We start from the raw sequence: 17240 nt of genomic DNA, 5'->3' as shown, positions 1-17240 counted from the left end.
AAATCCTCTTAACTAATATATATACCCGAAATACTCAGACCTTATGATTTCAACAACTTATCAATTGTAGTATCAATTAGAATAACACATCACTTTACGGAAAACAAACAAAATGAGCCAAATAAAAACGTCACTGCATGGGATCATGGTTTAATTTTAAAATAGAGTAAATATAGTTTGAGAAAGAGTAATTGGATGATGGCTTTTTAACCGAATCCATAATATAGATTTGATAAAAACGCCGAAAAAGTTTATTTATATAGTATTGGTTAATGATTTAACAAAAAGACTACTACAATAGTAGGAAAAGCCTAGCGTAATAATATGTTTCTGTTATAAAAAAAACTAGAATTTTATTGTATCGAAGAAATTTAAATAAGGGCAAAATTTTATACCCGTATGAGAAGATAACACTGATAGCAAGAGAGGATGTGTTATTAGAAGAAGAAGGAATGGTGTAATTACAATCGATCGAAACGATCGTTTATATAGAAGAGAAATTCACTGTGCAAATAGTGCAGCGGGCCCCATATCTTTTATATTTTTCAACATTTGCGGCTAATCTTTCATAACACTCCCCCTTGGGGACCGGTGTCACCATCCACTCTCGCTTAACGTCTATGTTGCCTCGTTAAAAACCTTTCTAGGAAAACCCAATGGGAAAAACCATAGTAAGGTAAAAAGAGTACAACTACGTAAGCTCCCCCTCGAATGAGCAGTCATAGATCCTTCTGATGACGCATTCCAATGTTACGAACATGTTTTCTGAATACTGAAGTCGGAAGTGATTTTGTGAAGAGGTCAGCTGCATTGTCGCATGATTGGACATATCTTATTTCAATCTCTTTCTTCTTTACGAGCTCTTGAGTGTATGAGAAGAACTTCGGATGAATATGCTTCGTTCTATCGCTTTTGATATATCCGTCCTTTGTTTGAGCAACACATGCTGCATTATCTTCATATAAAATAGTTGGCTCCGTATTTTCGCCAATTCCGCTGCTTGAACAGATGTGTCGGCTCATTGATCTCAGCCATACACATTCTCTACTTGCTTCATGGAGTGCAATGATCTCAGCATGATTTGAAGAAGTAGCCACGAGCGTTTGTTTCTGGGAACGCCAAGATATAGCAGTGCCTCCGATCGTAAAAACGTATCCTGTTTGCGATCGGGCTTTGTGTGGATCTGAAAGATATCCTGCATCTGCAAAACCAACCATTTGACCTTTTGAACTTTTAGGATAAAATAAGCCCAAATCAATGTCCCTTGGAGGTAACGAAAAACATGTTTAATCCCATTCCAATGTCTTCGAGTTGGAGATGAGCTGAATCTTGCCAAAAGGTTCACAGCAAATGATATATCAGGCCGTGTACAATTTGCAAGGTACATCAGCGCTCCAATTGCACTTAGATATGGTACTTCCGGACCAAGTATCTCTTCTTTCTCCTCAGGTGGTCTAAATGGATCACTTTCAATATTAAGTGACCTAACGACCATCGGGGTGCTAAGAGGAGTTGATTTATCCATGTTAAATCGTTTCAACACTCTTTTAGTGTATGTGGATTGATGCACAAATATACCATTTTGTGAATGTTCTATTTGTAGGCCAAGACAATATTGTGTCTGTCCAAGATCTTTCATCTCAAATTCTCCTTTGAGATAGTCTGATGCCTTTTGTATTTCTTTTTGAGTTCCGATAATGTTAAGATCATCAACATATACCGCGATTATCACAAATCCGGATATTGTTTTCTTGATGAAAACACATGGGCATATAGGATCATTCACATATCCTTCTTTTGTTAAATGATCACTGAGACGATTATACCACATACGTCCAGATTGCTTTAACCCATATAATGATCTTTGCAATTTTATTGCACATAACTCTTTAGGTTTGGAACTTAATGCTTCTGGCATTTTAAATCCATCAGGAACTTTCATGTAGATATCAGTATCTAATGATCCATATAGATAAGCTGTAACAACATCCATGAGACGCATCTCTAGATTTTTATCAGCTGCTAGACTCATCAGGAATCTAAATGTAATGGCATCCATAACTGGAGAATACGTTTCTTCATAATCGATTCCAGGTCTTTGAGAAAAACCTTGAGCCACTAGACGAGCTTTGTATCTCGTAATCTCATTTTTCTCATTTCGCTTTCGAACGAAAACCCATTTGTACCCAACTGGTCTCACATCTGCAGGTGTGAGTACAATAGATCCAAATACTTTTCGTTTATTAAGCGAATCAAGTTCAGCTTGTATTGCATTTTTCCATTGTTCCCAATCATGTCTCTTTTGACATTCATAGACAGATTTTGGTTCTGGATCATCGATTTCTTCATTTATTTCACTTGACACAATATATGAGAAAGCATCATCAAGGTCATTTTGTTCATTTCTATTCCATATCCTTTTATTATGGATGTAATTAATAGAAATCTCATGATTATCTTTCGATTCATGATGCTCTGATTCATGATGCTCTGATTCATCAGAATCCTTATCATTTATTTCTTCCAAAATATTTTCTGCTATTTTGGGTGCATCATATATTTCAGCTTTCTTTTGTTTCCTAGGATTCTTATCCTTAGAACCAACAGGTCTACCACGCTTCAGGCGTGTTTTTGGCTCTCGTGTGTCATCCTCCTTTTCTTGTTCATTTGGCATTTTGATACGAGCAGGAGCATTTGCAGCTGGTATATGAGATTTAGTTACCGTCTTGGTATCTACAAATGCATCAGGTAGCTGGTTAGCTATACTCTGTAAATGCATAATTCGTCGAACTTCTAGTTCTGACTCTTTAGTAGGAGGATCAAGATATAACAATGATGGTACACTCCATTTTATATCACTTCCAACATTTTTGTTTTCTCCCCCTAGAACTGGGAATACATTTTCGTCAAAATGACAATCAGCAAAACGTGCTGTAAAGACGTCACCAGTCTGTGGTTCTAGGTATCTTATAATTGATGGGGAATCAAAACCAACATATATTCCCAATCTTCTTTGTGGTCCCATCTTTGTACGTTGTGGTGGTGCTACAGGCACATATACCGCACAACCAAAGATTCTAAAGTGGGAAATGTTTGGTTCTCGACCAAACGCTAATTGTAGTGGGGAATACTTATGGTATGCACTCGGTCTGATCCGAATGAGTGCTTCTGCATGCAAAATGGCATGTCCCCATACAGAGGTTGGAAGTTTTGATCTCATGATCAATGGTCTTGCAATCAATTGCAGACGCTTAATTAAAGATTCAGCCAAACCATTTTGCGTATGAACATGAGCAACCGAATGTTCAACTTCAATTCCCATTACCATACAATAGTCATTGAATGCTTGGGATGTGAATTCACCAGCGTTGTCTAGTCTAACTCTTTTAATAGTATAATCAGGAAACTGTGTTCGCAGTTTGATTATCTGAGTTAGAAATCTCGCAAATGCCACATTTCGAGATGATAATAGACAAACGTGTGACCATCTACTGGATGCGTCAATTAATACCATAAAATAGTGGAATGGTCCACAAGGTGGGTGTATAGGTCCACATATATCGCCTTGAATTCTTTCAAGGAACTTTGGTGATTCTTTATCGATTTTGGTTGGCGATGGCCTTACGATCAATTTTCCTAGAGAACATGCAACACATGTCATTTTATTCCCTTGAGAAATCTCCTGGATTTTCAGTGGATGACCATGTGAACTTTCTATGATTTTACGCATCATTGTAGTTCCTGGGTGGCCAAGGCGATCATGCCATAACGTGAACTCTTCTGGGTTCCGTTCTACTACAAGATTTGATTCGATCTCATCGATATAAGTATGATGTAACCCCGAAGGAAGCTCTGGAAACTTTTCCAATATGTGTTTTCTGCCACATTTCTCAGAAGTTACATACATGTATTTCTTTCCATCCTCAGTTGCAGACTGAGTATCATATCCGTGAAGATATATGTCTTTAAAACTCAACAAATTCCTTTTAGAACTTGGAGAATATAGAGCATTATTTATGGAAAATTTTGTTCCATTCGGTAAAGTAAAGTTTGCTTTACCAGTTCCTTCAATCACGTCTGCAGGACCTGATATTGTATTGACGACAATTCTTGTTGGTTTTATATCAGAGAAATATCTCTTTTGTCTCAGAATAGTGTGCGTTGTTCCACTATCTGGTATGCATATTTCACGAATCCGTTTCTTGGATTTTGCTTCATTAGCATTCTGATCCATTTCTGAAATTGTCATAAATATAAATAAAAGAAAAACATAAAATTCATTCATATAAGGAAACACATAATAATTATACAATAAGATGATGTTAAAAACATCATTATTTGTTTAAAACATGAAATATAATAATTATACATGGTAATACTGAAAACTATTCAATACTCTTATCATAGGCATTTCGATTCTCTTCAGGAGTAATCTAGTCCAGCTCATTAGCGAAGTCGGAGGATTCAAGGTATGAAGTCCCTTCAACATTTTCTGTGAGGTTCACCTCTTTAGCCTTTCCTTTTATGGACTCTTGATATAACTTGCACAAATGTGGGGGAGTACGACAGGTACGGGACCAATGTCCCTTACATCCACATCTGTAACATACAGTCTCACTTTTCTTTGTGGTATCCTCTTCGGTTTCTTTGCCTTTAGGAGGTTGTTCAGATCTAACCCATTTGTTAGATCTAATACTTTTAGGATAGTAAGGCTTTCCACGTTTGTTGTTGAAACGCCGACCACGACCTCGGTTGGTCTGGTTTCTCCTTCCCGAATATTCTACCGCCGTAGCATTCACTTCAGGAAATGCCTTGGCTCCCGTAGGTCGGGAATTATGGTTTTTGATTAGTAACTCATCGTTCTTTTCAGCCAACATGAGTGTTACCATCAATTCAGAAAATTTGGTGTACCCACATTTTCTGTAAATTCGGGATAAGACGTTGTGTTCTTTGTGGAAAGTATTATATGTCTTGTCAAGCATTTCTGCTTCGGTGACAGGGTTACCACAATATTTTAATTGTGCAACTATCCTCAAGATAGTGGAATTGTAATCTCTAACCCTTTGGAAATCCTGAAACCTCAGGGTTTTCCACTCTTCAAGAGCGTGAGGGAGATTGATTTCCTTTTGATTATCGAACCTATCTTTCAAGGCTTGCCATAGTACGGCTGGGTCCTCAACGTCTCCATAGTCGTGAGTTAGATTCTCATCTAAATGCTTCTTCAGGAAGATAATCGCTTCGGCTATATGCTCGGGTGGCGATTTGTTACCGACTTCTATCGTTTCAGTTATCTTTTTTATTACAAGATAAGGTTTCACATTTGTGACCCATCTGACATAATTTTCGCCGGTTACTTTCAGAGCCGGGAACTGGAGTTTCTCGATGTTTGCCATTTGAATTTCTAAAACACAAAATAATAATTTTATTAGAACTTCATAATTTAAAAACCGTTTACATTAATCATACAAGCAATTACAAGGAGAAGCGATGTAAAGAAAATTAAACCGATATTCATCTTAAATTCACTCGGAGTAAATTCTCCAACGAATAAACCATAAATAGAAACACAAATAAAAATGGCACATAAAAACAAAAGTGCGCGAATCATCTTTCTTGAAATGAAAAATCGGAGGAGAGCGATTTGAAATTTTTTGAGAGAAGATGAAATGTTTTGGATGATGAAATGGAGTGAAAATGAGTTGTATTTATAGATGAAAAACACTGTTCATAACCGTTGGAGAAAGGGGAAATTTTTGAAAAAAAATCTTTGTGACCGTTGGGGTTAAATCGAGTGCACTAAAAATCAGTCTGAAAATATCGCATTAAACGGTCAATCAAATCTATAAAATTTCATAAAAGTAAAAAATATGACAATAAAATCATGCGACGGCTCAGCCGATCAATGCAGAGTAATAAATAAATTATACGGCGGCTCGGCCGACCAATTAATAATAAACAGAATATAAGGCGGCTCAGCCGACCAATAAATAATAAACAGAATATAAGGCGGCTCAGCCGACCAATAAATAATAAACAGAATATGAGGCGGCTCGGCCGACCAATAAATAATAAACAGAATATGAGGCGGCTCTGCCGACCAATAAATAAATTAAATTACTAGTAAATAATATAGGCGGTATTCCGGCCATTATAACATGATATATAAAAAATAGTAGAGGCGGTATACCGACCATTATAACAGGGTATAAATGATACAAATAAATTTTACCGAATCGCAGAGTGATCGTGCTGATAACGTGTTATAAAAAAAACTAGAATTTTATTGTATCGAAGAAATTTAAATAAGGGCAAAATTTTATACCCGTATGAGAAGATAACACTGATAGCAAGAGAGGATGTGTTATTAGAAGAAGAAGGAATGGTGTAATTACAATCGATCGAAACGATCGTTTATATAGAAGAGAAATTCACTGTGCAAATAGTGCAGCGAGCCCCATATCTTTTATATTTTTCAACATTTGCGGCTAATCTTTCATAACAGTTTCTTTAATTAAACAATAAATACTAACTCTTTAACATTGTCATCATCTTCTTTCTCCTCCTTTTCTTTGGCTTAGGGGACAGAAAGGGTCACTTCGTCAACTTGCAAAACAGAACAAAAGCATAATGTTTTAGATTTTTGAAAAAATGGCTAATGCTGTCGAATTATCTGTTGATTAGTCTACCTGTCCATGTAATAAATATCCTTCTTCTTAACCTTTTTTCTCGGCCTGTAACTGTTCCCATTACATGAACTGTTAAGTAATCAAATCCTTACCCTTTTATCTTGAAAAATAAGAAAGTAATAAAATCCCACTAGAAAGTTTGCAACTTTACCCCAAGTCTTCTTCAAGCATACCCACTCGTTCTTCCCCTGTTTCTCATTCCTTTCTTCCAGCTAGATTTTTTGCGCTGTCCCTGAAGAATCTGTAATGACCCCAAACATTGTCCAAATGTCAAGTTTCTTTTTTCTTTTAGAGAGAGAGAGAGAGAGAGAGAGCTCACCAAGAGTCCTCGCCGGAGCCACCGCACGCCAGGACGTTGCCAAGCTCGTCATCACCATCAACCGCAGCTCGAGGTAACCGGAAACCGCCATGTTTTGAGTTATGTTTCGGTCGTTTTAGTAAATCGATCATAACTTTCTAACCGTAGTTAATCTCGTGCATTCAAGACCACCATCGTGTTCCTCTCGTCGAGACGAAGCCGTAGACACCAACCACGCCTCAATCGGAGCCCGGACGAAGCCTCACGCGCTTTCGGAAGTTCGCCTCTGCGCGCGCGTGAGTTCCACGCGCCGCCGCCGGACCACCGTCCTCCGCCGCAGCGCCGCCGCCGGACCACCGTCCCCCGCCGCCGGAATACCGCCGTCGCCGCCGACAACCGCCGCCGGAATATCGCCGTCGCCGCCGGTGACCGACACCGGTGACTCGCCGGCGACTCGGTCAACTCGGCCGAGTCAACTCAGTGAGTCAACTCGGTTGACTCGGTTAACCGATCGGTTAGCCGGTTTAAATTGATTTCGTTTCGGTTAGGGTAAACCGGTCGGTTTAGTCAAATCGATTTCTGGTCAAAGCTTGACCGGGTTGACTTTGACCAGCGGGTTGACTTTTCCAAAAACCTTGACCAGTTCCGTTTTCGACCGTTCGAAAGGCGTTCTGACTCAGAATTTCGATCTGATTTCAGATATGGAGTCTATTTGAGCAGCTGGAGTTCATAGACAACACTTTTCTATTGCTAAGGTGAGGGTCTATTCCCAAACTCCTCTTATTCGGCTTAGGACCTCGAATAAGTATAATTTATTTCTAATGTGTTCCGTCTGTGTGAAATCGAGTCTGTCATTGCTTGTTTAGTTTTAGGTTCTTTGCATAAACCGGAACTAGGGGGTTAGAGGATTCAACATTGATTGTTTCACTTAATGTAAATTCTTAGCTAGGATTGTTTTTGTTTGGAGACGGATACAGAGTCGGACTGCTGTATGCCGGATTGTATGGAGGTCACGGCCAACTTTAGTCGACCGGTTGAGCCGTAGACTGGAAGTGTCGATAAATCGTCTACGGGCGTGTGTTACCGAGCACTTTTTCGGTGTGTGTATGAACCGAGCACCTTTTCGGTAGTGTTTTGGCCTGTTAGTGGGCGGCGAGTGCGCACCTCGCTAGGACCATTGTTTGTTGCTTGAGTACTTTAGGTACTGTGTTTGACATGCATTAGAATTAAATTATATTTATTCGGAGTGCTATGTCCGGGTCCATGGACTTCGGGGTAGCATCCCATACCTCACTGAGCGATTCCCCTGTCGCTCACCCCTCACTCTTCCCCCTTTCAGGTGAGACAAACAAGTATGTGATATTTGGACGGACTTGGTGCTATTGGACTTTTCTTTCGGATTTTATTTGGGCATGGGTGAGAGTTGTCGGGTTTATGGGCTTTTATATTACGGGATATTGTTGGTGGCCCGTCGTCCTTAGTGTCAGGGAGACGGGTGTCACATTGTTGTATGATGACGCGTCGGGGGTGACACGCTGTCCTCCATATAGGAGGTGACGGGTGTCACAGAATCTTTCCTTTTTTTTTTAAAGGATGGTTTTGGTTTGGGGTTTGGCATCTCTCTGCCACTAGTTCCTTGCCAAGCGTTTGTCTTCCCTTATATGTTTGAGGTAAGGGTGGTTTAGTCCTCGTGACACTTCTTTTTCACTTCCGGTGTGAAAGCTACTTTCTTTGCCTTATCTTTTCTTCATTACAAGATTCTAGTTCCAAGTATTTTGGGAGTTTTGTCTCTAATTGTTGTTTTTTTATTATTTAAACTTGGTGTTTCAGGAACTGATTAAGAGCCAAAAGCAATGTTTTGGGTTTTGGCTCTGTTGAGCAGCTTCATTGTTCTTAGTGGTGATGGACTACTTTCAGAGGGAGCTTCTTCAAGGCCACACGATATTAACGTTGGAGCAATCTTCAGTCTAAGCACTTTATACGGTCAAGTCGCAGATATCGCCATGAAAGCTGCCGAGGAAGACGTAAACTCCGATCCCACCTTCCTTAATGGATCTAAACTGCGTATACTGATGTATGACGCCAAGCGCAACGGCTTCCTCAGCATCATGAAAGGTTGAGAGAAAAAAAAGTTAAGTTAGTAACTGATTCTTGTTTTTTTTAAAACTAAACTGAATTGTTTTTTTTTTTAATATATATTCACAGCATTGCAATTCATGGAGACTGATTCTGTAGCTATCATCGGTCCTCAGACATCAATCATGGCTCACGTACTCTCTTACCTAGGCAACGAGCTCCACGTCCCCATGTGCTCATTCACAGCGTTAGACCCAAGTCTCTCCCCTCTCCAGTTCCCTTTCTTCGTCCAGACAGCCCCCAGCGACCTCTTCCTGATGCGGGCCGTCGCGGAGATGATCACCTACTACGGCTGGTCTGATGTCATTGCGTTGTACAACGACGACGACAACAGCAGGAACGGTGTAACATCCTTAGGAGACGAGCTCGAAGGGAGACGATGCAAGATCTCTTACAAGGCCGTGCTTCCTCTTGACGTGGTTATCGAGAGTCCACGCGAGATCGTCGATGAGCTGGTTAAGATTCAGGGGATGGAGTCACGCGTGATTATTGTCAACACGTTTCCTAAAACTGGTAGGATGATTTTTAAGGAGGCCAAGAGGCTTGGGATGATGGGGAGAGGGTATGTGTGGATAGCTACCACTTGGATGACTTCTCTGTTGGATTCGGCTAACCCTCTGTCTCTTCCCAAGGTGGCTAAGTCTCTTACAGGAGTGCTGACGCTTCGCATCCACACTCCTGAGTCGAGAAAGAAGAGAGACTTCGCGGCAAGGTGGAAGAAGCTGAGCAATGGGACTGTTGGGTTAAATGTTTATGGACTCTATGCGTATGACACGGTCTGGATCATCGCTAGAGCTGTCAAGAGTCTTCTTGACAGCGGAGCGAACATCTCCTTCTCTAGCGACTCGAGGCTAAACCACTTGAAGGGAGGGACATTGAATCTAGCTGCGTTGAGCATGTTTGATCAAGGACAACAGTTTCTTGATTATATAGTGGAGACGAAGATGTCGGGTGTTACAGGTCGGGTACAGTTTCTCCCCGACAGATCGATGATTCAGCCTGCGTACGACATTATAAACGTGGTCGGCGACGGGCTGAGGCAGATAGGGTACTGGTCGAACCACTCTGGGCTCTCTGTTATACCTCCCGAGCTGCTGTTCAGCAAGCCTTCGAACCGTTCGAGCTCAAACCAGCATCTGAAGAATGTGACCTGGCCTGGTGGAGGTTCTGTTACGCCGCGTGGATGGGTGTTTCCTAACAACGGGAGGAGGCTGCGCATCGGTGTGCCTAATAGAGCGAGCTTTAAGGACTTTGTGTCTAGGGTCAACGGAAGCAACCAGATAGATGGGTACTCCATTAATGTCTTTGAAGCTGCGGTAAAACTGCTTTCTTATCCGGTTCCTCATGAGTTTGTCCTTTTTGGAGACGGTCTCAAGAACCCAAACTACAATGATCTTGTCAACAATCTCACTAAAGGGGTGAGTTTAAAGTATAGGTCGTTAGCTCAACTAGAAAAGACCATAGCTATTGCATCAGAGATCCCCAGTTCGAATGACTGGGATGAAACTAATATTACATACTGTGGTTTTGAGCCGGGGTATTAAAAAAAAAAAAAGATAAATAGATCATAAACAAAGACTTGGCTTGTGACAATGTTGAGTTCTTTTCATTGTTTTTGGTTTCAGGTGTTTGATGCTGTGGTGGGAGACATAGCGATTGTTACAAAGAGAACAAGGATTGTGGATTTCACTCAGCCATACATAGAATCAGGGCTTGTGGTGGTTGCTCCTGTTACAAAGCTAAATGATACTCCTTGGGCGTTCTTACGCCCTTTTACTCCTCCAATGTGGGCTGTTACAGCAGCTTTTTTCCTCATCGTTGGATCAGTGATATGGATTCTTGAACATAGAATCAACGATGAGTTTCGTGGACCTCCAAGGAGACAAATTGTTACTATACTCTGGTTAGTATACAATCACTGAAGCTGCACTATAGCATACCTAAAGACCTCACAAGCTCTATTTTGTTTTCAATGCAGGTTCAGCTTCTCAACGATGTTTTTCTCCCACAGTAAGTTCATACTGAAACTCTTAGGGCAGTTTATCCAAAACCAAAGCACCGAACCATAAACCAAATTTCATAAATATCCGGACGGATCCCATATCTCGGAAACCGAAACCGAAATCGAACCGAGACCTGATATATTTAAATTATCCGAATTACCTGATATTTTTATATGAACAGCCAGAATTGCCTGATATTTAACCTAAAGGACCCAAATTATCCAACGTTTTTACTGTATTATCCGAAATTAACTGAATACGAGAACCAAATTGGACCCAATTTTTTCGGATATTAGATGGTTCCCAATTATGCTATCTTAACAGAACCTGCCGAATTTTGTAAAAAACCGAACGGTTTTTAAATTTTTTAAACCGAAAAACCAGAACCAAACTGAAACCACACTCCCAATGCTTCTGAAACTGCAGCTAGCTATTAGAGTCCATGTACAGATTTTTTCTACATCTTGTATGAATTCAAACTTGCAGGAGAGAATACAGTGAGCACACTAGGCCGTATCGTGTTGCTCATCTGGCTTTTTGTGGTTCTGATCATCACCTCAAGCTACACAGCTAGTCTCACATCCATTCTCACAGTTCAACAGCTCAACTCACCGATCAAAGGGGTAGACACACTCATAAGAAGCAGCGGACGCGTTGGGTTTCAGGTAGGTTCTTATGCCGAAAACTACATGATTGATGAGCTAAACATCGCCAGATCAAGACTAGTGGCACTAGGCTCTCCAAAAGAATACGCTACAGCTCTTCAGAACGGGACTGTCGCTGCGATAGTGGATGAACGCCCTTACGTTGACCTCTTCCTCTCAGAGTTCTGTGGGTTTGCCATTAGAGGCCAAGAGTTCACAAGAAGCGGCTGGGGGTTTGTAAGTATCCTTATGTCTCTTCTGCTTGTTTGTTTAAACAGTATTCTTGATCATCTTTATTTTGTTTGAAGGCATTCCCAAGAGACTCTCCGTTAGCAGTTGACATGTCAACGGCTATCTTAGGTCTATCGGAAACAGGGAAGCTTCAGAAGATACACGACAAGTGGCTTTCAAAGTCCAACTGCAGTAACCTGAACGGTTCGCAGTCAGATGATGATCCAGAACAGCTTAAGCTCCGTAGCTTCTGGGGGTTATTCCTCCTGTGTGGGATTGCTTGTTTCATCGCCCTCTTTATCTACTTCTTCATGATAGTCCGTGACTTTTGTAACCACCACAAGAAGCCTGAGGAAGAAGAAGCTACAGTTCCTTCACCAGAAGGGTCACGTTCTAAAACACTGCAGACTTTTCTAGCTTATTTCGATGAAAAGGAAGCCGAGTCCAACAGAAGGTTGAAACGTAAACGGAACGATGATCTTTCAGTAAAGTCTTCTTGACCAATGTGATGGATCTAATCATTACTCAAGCAAGCCCATCTTCTTCAGAGATCAAAGATGATGCAGTGAAGAAATATGCAGACAACATACCTCATACGTTTAGTAGTAAGGACGGGATTTTGACAAAAGTATATGGAACATTTTTAACACTATATGTATATATTAGTGCATAACCATAAAGTATATATATTAATGGCAATGCATAACATAAAGCTGCAAGACAAAGCTTAAGCTGTATTGTATAATCTTACAGAAGAAAAACTTTACATCTCCCTTTATCTTTCGAGTTTTATTTTTTAATTTATCTTTGTGGAAATTGTTCTTGTTCTTAATTTATGGATTCTGCAAATGGTAAGTGTAGTGTTCTAAAAATCAGTGTAGACAACGCGCGTAAATGACAATTTGGACCTAAACAAAATTTTTAGACCGATTTTTATCTAGATACTTAAAAAATCGGTCTAAAACCCGTTTAATCAATAATCTCATATAAAACATCTAACTATTGACTAGCTATTTGTTGGACATTGAGTAAATGATAATAAAGAGATTTGTACTGAAAGTAAATTGTGTTCCAAAAAAAGAAGAGATTTGTACTAGAAAGTCTGAAACTTTTTTTCTCTCAACCAGAGGGAGAAGAAACAGAGAGAGGTGATTATTACTGCACAAAGTAGAAACACAACAACAAATCCACACCAACATGGTAACATTACAAACATTGAACTCCTGTCTTTTTGTTTCTCAGTTGTTTTTTTCAGCTTCAGCTTGTCTAGCTCCAACAGAGAAGAACTCAGTGATGACTTCAAGCGGCATCCCTTTAGTTTCGGGGACTTTAAGGTACACAAAGGCCCACGAGATGCAACAGACGACTGCATACATTCCAAACACACCAGCAAGTCCAATGGATTTAAGCAGTACAGGGAGACTGTAAGTGACGATAATGTCACATATCCAGAACGTGAGAGCACAAATGGCTATGCAGATTCCACGTACTCGAGTTGGGAAGATCTCTGAGCAGAGGATGTTTGGAGTAGGACCAAAACCCATCACGAAGAAACAGAAGTAGAGGACAACGCTTACTGTTGATAAGACCGCGTGGACAATGCTGTTCATGTGGACTAGATTCGAGATTACTAAGACTATTAGAGATGATATCAAGATTGGAATCGTAGTGAGCAGCAACGTCCTGCAAAAACACACATCATTGTTTCATTTAGCTTCATGAATCAAACAAATAACACAGGAAGTATTTATGTTTTTTTTTTAAATCACCTTCGACCAGAGAGATCCATGAGCCTCATTGCAACAGCTATTGCAGGTAACATCACAAAGGTTGTCAATGCACTTATAAGTAGAGATGATGAGGAAGAACTAATCCCCAAGTTTGATAGTAGAATCCCAACACCTGCCTGCTCTAGGATTTGAGGTGTGTAATAAAGAACTCCATTGATGCCTGAGAACTGCAGTTCCAAGAGGAGTCAGACAAACATATATTTATCTTAAACCGAAAAAAAAACATATATGCTGATATTGATGTCTCTAGGCCTGCGGGTTCGGTTAGTTTGGTTTTCGGTTAGTTTAGTTTAACATAAATCTTACAGAATTACCCGAAATAAAATTTGGTTTGTTAGTTTGGTTTTTGAAAATTCTACCGAAGTTTTAATTTTGGTTAGATTTCGGTTTAATTTTGTCAAAAAAATCGGATAAATTCGGTTATTTTGGTTAGTTCGGATCAAAATCCCAGGCCTAGATGTCTCTATCTAGTTTAGATTACCTGCTGAAGTATCTGTAGACCAACTCCTACGAATAGAGCACGTTTGACTCCAGGATCCTGAAGATCATGCCAAAGTGAACCCTTAACTGTTTCGGATGGATGAACCATGGCAGGACCAATCGTATGTTCCCTGAGAAGGTCTTTGGAGTAAAGAGCCGGTTGGCTAACCAAAGCAGACGCTTGTACAAACTCTGCCTCACCGGTTCCTTCACCTCCTCCAGGCAATGAAACAATGGAGCCACGTCGAGATCCAGGGAAGCCTTCTTGATGCAAGTAAATCCTCTTAAACCCACCTTCTTTCTGTCCTGACTCATCTTCTCGTTCAGTCCATTTCCACGCCACTTGCCACCCACCTCCAATCCCCATACTCCCCGCTCCTCCTCCTTCCCCATGAGCTCCCTGCACTTGGCTCCCATGTCTGAAGGTAGAAAGAGGTCCGTGACCTGAGTGCATGTCTTTCTCCATGCTTGTTGTCTGACGTGAGATCAACGGAGAATGTAGATCATCATCAGAATCTTCTCCACGGTCCGTTGGATAGTCCTCACCTTCTCCGACAAGATTCTCTTCATCCCATTCCTCGTTCCTTGTTTGATTCCCTCCTACGCTGAACATACTCCCAAAATGTGGGAACAAGGCACTCCTCATGCTTCCAGTCTCCGGCATCTTCTCGTGAACGCTCCCAAAGAGTGTGACAAGTGGATCGACCAAGGAGCCTTGCCTCCTGCTCATTGTACTTCCGAGGCGAGACAGAACACTCACAGTGCTTCCTCCTTTGACTGGCCTAGCAACCCAACTCAGCCCTTCTTCCGCACCGTACAGCTTAATCTGATCCTTATCCACAGCTATGTCAAGATCATCAGCAACGTCATCCGCAGGACCGATTATATATTCCTCTATGGTTGTTTCACCTCCAATCCCAAGTCCCTCGACCAACAAAGCCATCTCACCTATATGCATTACCACATAAAAAAACATTAAAGAGACTAAAAAATCATTTTATAGAATCGTCTGTAATATTTCTAATAATTTGTAATATGTTTAAGAAAATATATATCTTAATTGATGTAAAAATTAGACTGAGAATGATTTAAAGACTAACCGGACACATCTTCTCGACCACGTAGCCTCTGAAGAACCCTCTTCGCTTCAAGCATTCGACCTTTACTCACTAGCCACCTCGGAGACTCAGGCAAGAAGAAGATTGTGAGGAAGAAAAACACAAGCGAAGGCACAAAAAGGACACCAAGCATCAACCTCCAGCTAGGAGATGGCATCAAAGACATTCCGAAAACCATACAGTAAGACAAGAACATCCCTCCAGAGCCAGCGAACTGCGGAAGCGTATTCAACAGTCCTCTTATCTCGGGAGGCGCAGTTTCAGATATATAGATAGGAACAAGCGTGACCACAAGTCCGACCCCAAACCCATCTAGCAACCTTCCGAAAAGCAGCACATAAACATTTGGAGACCAAAGCATCACTAGAGAACCAACGAAGTATAGAACTGATGAGAGTATGAGCATGGGACGGCGACCAAGCCAATCAGCTACTCCTCCAGACCATGTTGTGATCAGAGTAGCACCAATAAGTGACATGGCCACAATCAAGCCTTCCATTGATGGGTTACTCTCTAGATGAAACTCCTTCTTTATGTACAACACAGCTCCTGCGTAGACCCCAAAGATCACACAATCAAATAACTGTATCAATTTTTTTTTTTTTTTGTTCAAACATAAACTGTATCAATTAACCATCAAAATCTTTACTTTGGTTCTGATCCTAACCATTTATACACATAGTTAAGGGTTTAGAATCATGACAATCAAATTAATCACCTGCAATAGTTGCGTTGTCCCATCCTTGTAACAAGTTGCCAATAGCAGCAGCAACAGCAACAAGCACAGCTCCACTCATAATTTTTTATTTTATCTCTTCTCAATAAATCTGAAGTGAATTTTGCAAAACAGAATCAAAACCCACCTGAAAGTCGAAAAATTAAACAAACCCTTATGAGCAAAAGATGAGATAAACCAAAAAAGCATGACCTAAGAACATAACAACCGAACTGAAAAGAAACAAAGTGACGTCAAAAGAACAGAACCTAAGAAGTACTTGGAGAGACAGAGGTGTGTCACAATCAAAGAGAAGAATAAAAAGGAAGAGAGAATCTAAAGCAAGCGCCAGAGAGTAATGATATATAGAGAGGGAGAGAGATGGAAACTAGGGTTTGCAAGTTGCACTCTGGATGTAAGAAATAAGAAGAAGCCAACACTATCATATCAGTGATGAGCCGCTTCAATGGCGTCACTACGCAATAAAAAAAAAAAAAAGCATTCTTTTTCTTTTCCATTTTGGTTAAATTAAGATTAATTAAAAAAATATATTACTTTTAAGATACGAAAGGACTGTGAACAGAGCCTACGGGATTAGCGACAGCTGCCGCTTAGCTCCTGTCTTGTCGAACCACGTATGTGTGCTCTCTTCTTTCCTCTCTCTCGTGTTTGCATACAGAAGAATCTTTCAGAGGATTAAAACACTAAAAAAAGTCAAAAATATAATCTTATTAAAAGTCGATTTGGGGCCACGAGTTTGTACATCGTTCATTCTCACCGTTAAATATTTTCACATTTTTCGACAAGCTCTTCTTTATCACACCATCTTGTCAGGGACTCGTGGAGTACAAATGTGAAAAGGTTAAATTACTTCTACCAATTGTACTTTGTAGAACGAATGAGTTTTATCTGGTCGACATAAGGTTGATGATACTTTTTGTAAATATGAAAATGGATTGGTTTTCGAAATATTTAATTATCTTATAAGAAATTATAGAAAAATATCTGATGTTATGAAAATAAAGCTATTGATAAGAGTAAAGTTTAGTTTGTTTGCATATCCAAAAAGCATCTTCGAATCATTTCAACTTTTTTCATAATTAATCCAAGAAAGAAAGAAAAAAAAGGAAAAACTCAAT

General features: G+C 40.2%; 2 protein-coding genes across 10 annotated transcripts; one reads left to right on the top strand and one right to left on the bottom strand.

Moving 5' to 3' along the window:
- The first annotated feature begins 6749 nt into the window (after nt 1–6749).
- On the top strand, nt 6750–12798 carry LOC106357910 (glutamate receptor 3.2). Of its 7 annotated transcripts, none has more exons than XM_048745104.1 (10): nt 6750–7078; nt 7172–7464; nt 7684–7739; nt 8324–8654; nt 8815–9099; nt 9190–10538; nt 10746–11023; nt 11099–11130; nt 11610–12004; nt 12076–12798. In XM_048745104.1, the coding sequence occupies exons 5-10, from the start codon at nt 8838–8840 to the stop codon at nt 12496–12498; spliced, it is 2739 nt and encodes a 912-aa protein (XP_048601061.1). In that variant the 5' UTR covers nt 6750–7078; nt 7172–7464; nt 7684–7739; nt 8324–8654; nt 8815–8837; the 3' UTR covers nt 12499–12798. The 7 variants fall into 7 exon arrangements, with proteins under 7 accessions (XP_048601061.1, XP_048601062.1, XP_048601064.1 ...); XM_048745105.1 differs by having other exon boundaries at nt 7153–7464; XM_048745107.1 differs by lacking the exon at nt 8324–8654.
- Nucleotides 12799–13027: 229 nt separating this feature from the next.
- LOC106375258 (monosaccharide-sensing protein 2) lies at nt 13028–16812 on the bottom strand. Of its 3 annotated transcripts, none has more exons than XM_048745111.1 (6): nt 16657–16812; nt 16105–16249; nt 15369–15935; nt 14270–15216; nt 13768–13955; nt 13028–13681 (listed from the first exon to the last, which is right to left on the bottom strand). In XM_048745111.1, the coding sequence occupies exons 2-6, from the start codon at nt 16181–16183 to the stop codon at nt 13237–13239; spliced, it is 2226 nt and encodes a 741-aa protein (XP_048601068.1). In that variant the 5' UTR covers nt 16184–16249; nt 16657–16812; the 3' UTR covers nt 13028–13236. The 3 variants fall into 3 exon arrangements, with proteins under 3 accessions (XP_048601068.1, XP_013670579.2, XP_048601069.1); XM_013815125.3 differs by having other exon boundaries at nt 16371–16767; XM_048745112.1 differs by lacking the exon at nt 16657–16812 and having other exon boundaries at nt 16105–16343.
- Nucleotides 16813–17240: the final 428 nt, after the last annotated feature.

This window comes from Brassica napus, chromosome C1 (assembly GCF_020379485.1).
Source record: "Brassica napus cultivar Da-Ae chromosome C1, Da-Ae, whole genome shotgun sequence".
NCBI lineage: Eukaryota > Viridiplantae > Streptophyta > Magnoliopsida > Brassicales > Brassicaceae > Brassica > Brassica napus.
Note: the sequence above shows the minus strand (reverse complement) of the source record. Positions and strands in the feature narration are given on the sequence as shown.